This window comes from Pteropus alecto, unplaced genomic scaffold (assembly GCF_000325575.1).
Source record: "Pteropus alecto unplaced genomic scaffold, ASM32557v1 scaffold17, whole genome shotgun sequence".
NCBI lineage: Eukaryota > Metazoa > Chordata > Mammalia > Chiroptera > Pteropodidae > Pteropus > Pteropus alecto.
Genome location: NW_006440645.1, coordinates 3,435,842 through 3,443,972, shown reverse-complemented (window position 1 = coordinate 3,443,972; position 8,131 = coordinate 3,435,842). Strand labels below are relative to the sequence as shown.

Sequence of the window (8,131 nt, the reverse complement as noted above, 5' to 3'; positions counted from 1 at the left end):
GCAGCATGATGGTTTGACTTACATATATTGTGAAATGATTACCAGAATAGTTTCAGCTAACATCCGTTTTCTGATATAAATACAATTAAAAGAAAGAAGAAAAAAAGGGATCATACTTCTGTTAAACCTTCTCTGAAAAGTACGTTTCGCCCAGAGTTGATACAGCAATTAAAATGGTTAAAATGGCTTCAGAAGAAAAGATGTGGCCTGATAGAATTTTAGCTGGGGAAATCGATTTTAATAAAGACAGCAAAAGATAAAGTTGAGTCTCTTCCCTAATCTCAGTGAAGATGGAAATTTCAATAAAAATGTCTACCCGAGCCAGTAAAGGAGATAAGCTACTAAGATAATTTAATAAATAACGCTCGGTGTCAAGAATTGTGAAGAGTTTGAAATTTTGACCTTCTTGGGAGCTATCAAGTTAGCCTGCCATTGTTTTCTGGATGCTAGCGGGCGTGAGATTTCTGGGTCAGAGATAAAGGACTTTCCTTTCTCAGAGCAATGGCAGAATCCATAGTATCATCATTTCCTTCCACTGGCCCGTGTAGTGGGGTTTATTGTAGGAGAGAAGCCCTGAGCTTAGCGAACTCAGACCTTTTTATGATGGGCAGTGATCATGCCTGCTCTCTGCTCCACAGGCTTTGTCTCCTGAGGCTGTTCACTGCACAGACTCCTGGAAAAGATCATCTCAAACAGGGCTATGCATGGGGGTCCCATCAGCTTAGTCCACCATGTATGCCCCCACTTGTTCCAGGGGGCTCGCTGAGTTTGGAATTTGATCCATCCAGCCACCTTTTGTAGATATAACCCTTGTCTGCTGGCTCTAACTTGCATGAGGTCCCACCTAAAGCCCAGCTTCTCGTGGCTCTCACCTTGATGATCACCTGAGTGGCTGAGGGACAGCTTACTGAAGGACATGTAAAGAGATCTGCTCTCATTCCTAAACTGTTAAGTGGTTGGAAAGAGTAGATTAGTGTTAGACTCAGAATCTTCATTAATTTTCAGAGTTTAGCGCTCATCTCTCCGAACCCTTCGGAAAATTGAGGGAGAGAGTAATTAAATGAATTGCCTAAGATCACACACCTAGTTAGGAGCTGAAACGGGAAAGTCGGAAAAGTCACGTGTCTTAGCTGTGAGTCACACTCGCTTACAATACGGCCGAGAAAGATGAGGCATAAAAGCCTTTGGTAGAAATCATTGTGGCTTTCTTGGAAAGATTACAGTGGATTCACGTTTGGGCTCTGCGGTCCGTTCCACTGGATTCATAGTATTTCTCTATGTAAACGGAGGTTTATTTTTGTACCTCCTTCCCAAGGTTAGTGCGAGGCCTAAAGGCAATAATGCAGTTGGTGAACTTAGCACTGTGTTTTGCACATAGCGACTCTCAGTTAGAGCAGGTGTTTTACATGGAAAACTGCAGAACGTGTGGCCAAAAAAAACCGAAAGAAGGAGGTTCGGTGAACTTTTTGAGCAAGCTCCCTTCTTGAACCTCATGAAAAAAGAAAAGCTTATTCCCTTCCAAAATATTTTTAGTTATATGAATCTACTTTTGATAGCACTCAAAGAAAGATAAAATTAGCCAAAAGATGGTTTAATTAGGCGTGGCCTCAAAGCTAATAATGACTTGAGAAACAAAATTGGTGTTCACTTCAAGTTATCGTAAATATTGGCATTTGACTCTCGCTATTTAAAGTACTTAAATATGAAAACACTGTATCTCTCTAAATGCTTTAATTCCCTGATGTATGTTGTCAGCGATAAGGCAAAATTATTTCTGACATGGTTCTTCCTGTGAGAAAAGAGGCACCAAATCCTCAAAGGAAATAGGGCTTTCACTAGTACTTGACCTTGAAAAGACCTGGTCTACCTGACGCTTCCTGTCGGGGACCCTGAGACTCAGAGAAGACGCTGTTCTCCCTGTCACAATGGACAGTAGACGCCGATCCATAATGACTTATAGGCTCTTTGATGAAAGTCTGTGGCGACTGCCAAAAGGTAGCTCGGTGACAGTACTCTGCTGGAGGTTAATGACAAATGACATAAGTATACAGCGACTGTCCACTGGTTTCACTTGCTCTAAGGGTGGGGCTCCAGGACAGGGAAGACTTCTGTACAAATGTCGTGAAGAGCTTGGTGATCTATAATACTTATAGACATGGGCAAGGAACTCATCTTGTGATTTTGGACGAGTTGCTTGACCTATGAGAAAGTTAAACTTTATCATCTCTAAAAACAAGTCTCTGATTTTTGAAAATCTGGTTTGGGGAATGAGGCTACTACTGTACATGTATGACGCTTAGTCAAATCTCAAGGAAAAATAAAATTAATTGCACAGCGGTCATTTTCCGGCTCTCGGTGGGTCTCTGACTTACGTCCTGGTTCAGGCTTTGAGACGTTTGTGTACAGGTGTCTGCGCTGACGGCACTGCCTTCTGCCATCGCGAAGTGGGGATCTGCTCTCTGAACACCGGGGACGTTAATGCACGAGGGGTCTTTTCGCTCCCAGATCTTTGTAATATCTGAAATTCTAATGAATTCATTATCGACTTCATGAAATGCTCAAAAAAAAAAAAAAAAGGTCAAACCCAGCAAAGTTGTTTTCAAGATCGCATGCGTGGGTTCAAAATACATGATACAGCTCTAACTTTCGGTCACATCTAAAAGCGTTAACCCCGTAGAACTTTTGCAGCTGAGCCGGGTGTCTGCCTGCGGAACTGACGTGAGCCATTGTTTGTCACCCAGGATGGTGTCTCTTCAGTGGTGTCTGCTGTGGCTGCTGTTTCCGCTGAGCTCCAGGACCCAGAAGTTCCCCACCCGAGATGAGGAACTCTTTCAGATGCAGATTCGGGACAAGGCATTTTTTCATGACTCGGCGGTGATTCCAGATGGAGCTGAAATTAGCAGTTATCTCTTCAGAGACACACCGAAAAGGTACCTCCCTACATTACTGCCTTTATCCATAAGCTCATAAAGGACGCCTTGGAAAAAGAAGGTCCCCTTTTACACTGGGTTTAGATGATTTTCAGTGGACCTCTGAGTAGGAAAAAATGGTAGTGTGACTTCTACTCCCTAACTAGAGGCTCTGTGATTCTGGCCGGTGGTGACTGTCTTTGGGGTGGAGAGGGCGACGTTTGCCTGTCTCACATTTTGGAATGATTCTTTTCTTCGCAACAGTGGGAAATGTCTAAGAAAGACTCTCTAGGATTAAAATATCAATTGAATACATATGATTCTTCAAGAGTTCGCATTACGTCGTATAAGGGTATTTCTTTGATCCATGTGATCGTATTCTGAGTTAATCAAACCAGTGATTAGAAACGGACCCTGTTCATTTATCTTCACGCCAACATCAACAAACCGGGCTCACGTAATGCTTCTAAACACTTTGACCTTTAGGTTACGTATATCTTACAAATAAGTAAACGTCTATATGTTATCTTATGTATCATACAAACTGATTGTGTATAAAGTTACTTACTTTGCAGTGCCCAAACCTCTCTCTTTCATATTTCAAAACAATTTCTCCTTTTTGACCTGGGAGACATTGACATTCCAAAGGCTACAACTGTGTCACCCCATCAACAATCCGTTTTCCTAAGATCGAGGTGCATCAGACCAACAGCTCAGTGTTCTCTAGTCACTCCAGTGATGATCAACAGTAACACAGGAGGGTGGCTCTCTCTCCCCCTCTGTGGCCTCGCGTGTCACCCCGCTGGTCAGTGAGTGACAGTGGGGAATCGGTTTTATCTTGGTCGGCGTGACCTCTGGTTTGGGCAGCGTTTCTGTACGGCCCGCATGAAATTGTTTGTTTGAATGAACGTAACAGATGAGGAACTGACTTGTCCGTAAAATATAAAATAATTACGCATCTTCCCGTGAGGATTAGGAGGAAAGGCCCAAAATGCAAGGGTCATAACGTCGAAAGAGGTTGCCGCCTGACCGCTTACGGAGGATCCATCTGTGAAAATGGGGAAGGGCGCAGGCGGCAGCCCTAATACTTCACATTTGTCTTAAATATCAGCCGAATTCTTGCCAGACACATTTTGCTTTTCATATCATGTTGTCTCTTGAAACTTTTGAGTTCAGGCTAACGATTTAGATTCGGGGGTTGTTAGCATCCAGGCGGTGAGAGCTCACACAGGTGTGAGCGCGGGCGGGCACGGCATGCGGGCACCGCTGAACCCCTGCCTGGTTCAGCCCTCGCTGAGGTCGTGGGGATCGGCTGGGAGGAGGTGTCGTCTGTCAGTGGAGAGGACAGAGAGGAAGAGGCCCAGGAGGCACCATGGCGGGAGGCCACACCTGCCCGCACGTTGCCAGGGAAGCAGACGGCGCCGGGGCTGGCTGGAACTGACAACCTTGTATCCTCCCGGGTGAGATCACAGACTTTGAAAGACAATTAAATGAAATCATCTAAGTCGTTCAGAGTAAGAATATGTAGCGTTGCTATAGTTAGGTCATATTTCTATTCTCCTTAAAGTCTTTTGAGGCAGAATGTTTTCATTTTCCTTAAATTTGTTTTAAAATCACTAGGTCATTTATTTCAGCAGCTCCTTTTAGTGATAGAGAAATGCGTCTTTCCACTGGCAGACACACAGGGACCTTTACTTTTTAGAAGTATTTCCCCCATGGCGATTACCCCTGCTGAGTGGGTCCGCTTCCCGCAGGTACTTCTTTGCGGTGGAGGAGGACAACACCCCGCTGTCAGTAACGGTGACCCCCTGCGATGCGCCTCTGGAGTGGAAGCTGAGCCTGCAGGAGCTGCCGGAGGGGGCGAGCGGGGAGGGCTCAGGTAAGCAGCCGCCGCAGGCCGGCCCGGCCTCCGCACGCTCGGCCGAAAGGCTTACGAAGCACACAGCCCTCCACACACAGCCCTCCGGTAGGCAGGATGCGCAGCGAAGCTGGAGATTTTGCGAGACGAGGGGCACGGTGGGGCGTGGGGCGGGGGGATCTCAGATGACAGTGGTCTTGGTGGAATAAGGTTAAGAGAGGCAGGTGTGAGGACCGGAGGAGGGACGTTTGGCTTCGCCGCTCTGGCGGTGGTTTGCCGTCCTGCCGTCCTGCCGTCCTGCCTGACATCTCCACCGGGCCTTTAAATCCAGCCGACGCCGGGATGCTTCCCTCGGCTTCTGATGCGCTTGCCCCGGGGCGTGGTCTGCACCCTGGCACTGTGAAGGGCTCCCCCAAGCCCCGGGATTCCGACGTGCAGCCGCGGTTAAGAAACCCTGATCGCTTGGGAATCGAGGGTGGAAACGAACCGAGAGGCAGAAGGACGAGGGCGGCGTGGGAGGCGCGGGTGGCTTCGGCCTTCCAGGGCGGCGCGGGTGATGGAGAGCAAGGAGCAAGGCGCGTGGACCCGAGAGAGTCTGCGGGAGGCCCAGGGGCGGCGCCGCCGCCTTTCAGAGGTGCGGGCGCCGGGGCTCGAAGGATGCTCGCAGCTTCGGCGCGTGCAGCGACGAGGGGCCGTAGTAATTCGTGCACGTGGGGAGGGATGAGACCCAGACAGGAAAACGAACAGCGTGTGACGGTCGCGTGCATCTCGCGGTTTAGGAGTGCGGAGCTCTCCTTACTCGCTCTCCTCCTGCAGGGTGAGCCGATCGGCCCCCCGCTGACCCCCGGCCCTTCCCCCTCCCCCGGCCCCGCCCGGCTGATATCCGCGCCGTAGCTGACGTTCCCAGTGACAGGAGGTGGAAAGAATTCGTTTGTCATGATATTTTCCCCGCGTTGCTCCGGGGCACGTGTCGTTAACGCCGAGGACGAGGTCCCTCTTACTGGTGCTTTTCACTCTGTATTACGCCGAGTCTGTCCAGTCCCACGAAGCAGAGGGAAGGGAGGGAGACGGCTGGCCATCCAAATGGAACCGAGAGAATCTTTTCGGGAAGCAGATCGACAGGATGGGTCAATCTCTAAACGGTTTTGCAGTCTTTGACCTAGAAATTCCACAGCTCGGAATCCGATCTGAAGACATCATTTAAAATCAGAAAAGCCGTACACATATATAACGGCATTATTTATAATAACCGAAAATCAACCGTGTTATTTTAATGCTATAATTTGAGGTGAGAAAAGCAGAATTCGGAAGTGGAGGATTGTCTCGGAGCCCCCGCCCGTGACGGTGTGAATGAGAACACGTCATAGCGATCGCAGAAAAATACCCAAGAAAAGAGTGGGCGGAGATAAACCAAATATTGACACACGGGGCTGATTCTGGACCGTGAATGAATGATGCTTTTTTTTTTTTTTTTTTTAAATCTTGTTCTTTTCTATTTCCCGGTTCCCCGCTGGGAACACGCATCGCTTTTACAAAGGAGAGAAACCGAGATCGTGTGACACGCAGGGCGGGGGTGGCCGGCCGCGGCCGGTGCCCTGAGCGGAGCCTGTGTTTCTCTGTGTCTTGCAGGTGAGCCCGAGCCCCTGGAGCAGCAGAGGCAGCAGATGAACAACGAGGCTGGCGCCGAGCTGTTCTCCTACCGAGGCAACGACGTGGAGTCCTTCGTGTCTCCCGGCTCTCCGTCCGGTCTGTACCATCTGGAACTTCTGTCCACCGAGAAGGACACGCACTTCAAAGTGTACGCCACCACCACGCCCGAGTCTGACCAGCCCTACCCGGAGTTACCCTACGACCCGAGAGTGGACGTCACCTCGCTGGGGCGCACCACAGTGACGCTGGCCTGGAAGCCGAGCCCCACCGCCTCCGTGCTGCGACAGCCCACCCAGTACTGCGTGGTCATCAACAGGGAGCACAACTTCAAGAGCCTGTGCGCGGCGGAGGCCAAGCTGGGCGCGGACGACGCGTTCATGACGGCGCCCAAGCCCGGGCTGGACTTCAGCCCCTTTGACTTCGCGCACTTCGGGTTTCCCGCCCCCGGCGCGGGCCAGGAGCGCAGCGTCCTGTCCAAGCCGCCGCCGCCAAAGCCCGGGCGCCACGCCGCCCCGCGGCCCAGGGCGGACATCCAGAAGGTGTGCATCGGCAACAAGAACATCTTCACGGTGTCGGACCTGAAGCCCGGCACGCAGTACTACTTCGACGTGTTCGTGGCCAACAGCCGGAGCAACACGAGCACGGCGTACGTGGGCACCTTCGCCAGGACCCAGGAGGACGCGGGGCAGAAGACGGCGGAGCTCAAGGACGGCAGAGTGGCCGACGTGTTCGTGAAGAGGAAGGGCACCAAGTTCCTGCGCTTCGCCCCCGTGTCCTCGCACCAGAAAGTCACCTTCTTCATCCACTCGTGTCTGGACGCCGTGCAGATCCAGGTGCGCAGGGACGGGAAGCTGATTCTGGCCCAGAACGTGGAAGGCGTTCGGCAGCTGCAGCTCCGGGGGAAGCCCAAAGCCAAGTACCTCGTCCGACTGAAGGGGAGCAGGAGAGGCGCGTCCCTGCTGAAGATCCTGGCCACCACGCGGCCCAGCAAGCACTCCTTCCCCACCCTGCCCGAGGACACCAGGATCAAAGCCTTCGACAAGCTGCGCACCTGCTCCTCGGCCACCGTGGCCTGGCTGGGCACCCAGGAGAGGAACAAGTTCTGCATCTACAAGAAGGAGGTGGATGACACCTACGACGAAGACCGGAAGAAGCGAGAGCAGAACCAGTGCCTGGGACCCGACACCAGGAAGAAGTCGGAAAAGGTGCTCTGTAAGTATTTCCACAGTCAAAACCCGCAGAAAGCGGTGACCGCAGAAACAATTAAAGGTCTTCTGCCCGGAAGGGCTTACCTGCTGGACGTGTATGTCATAGGACACGGGGGCCACTCTGTGAAGTATCAGAGTAAGGTCGTGAAAACCAGGAAGGTCTGTTAGTTGCCTGCCAGAGAGATGGCTCGGGTCGGACTCTGGGACAGTGGACGTCACCTCCCTGGGGCCACCTGCACTCACACTGTGGGAGGAAAGTGTCATCTCGTGTCTGCGGATGTTGATGTGAGTCATCGCTGGAGGGCGCTTGTTCCGATGCGCCCAGTGGTACCTGCTGTGCGTCTGACGTCCGCCGATGTCAAAGACAGAGGCCGTTTCGAAGGACCTGCCATCCTTGCTTTGACCACTGCATGAACTGCTTCTAAATTATTTTATTACCTGAAAATTTAAACTATGCCATTCATTGCACACATCTCCAAAATACAAACCATTTCCTCTCTATAGAT

The 8,131-nt window shown here is 50.9% G+C and overlaps 1 protein-coding gene across 1 annotated transcript; it reads left to right on the top strand.

Moving 5' to 3' along the window:
* The first annotated feature begins 2,737 nt into the window (after positions 1 to 2,737).
* Positions 2,738 to 8,122, top strand: NDNF (neuron derived neurotrophic factor). The gene is made up of 3 exons (XM_006917743.3): positions 2,738 to 2,930; positions 4,664 to 4,788; positions 6,397 to 8,122. Exons 1-3 carry the CDS (start codon positions 2,743 to 2,745, stop codon positions 7,791 to 7,793), a joined length of 1,710 nt encoding a protein of 569 aa, XP_006917805.1. The 5' UTR covers positions 2,738 to 2,742; the 3' UTR covers positions 7,794 to 8,122.
* Positions 8,123 to 8,131: the final 9 nt, after the last annotated feature.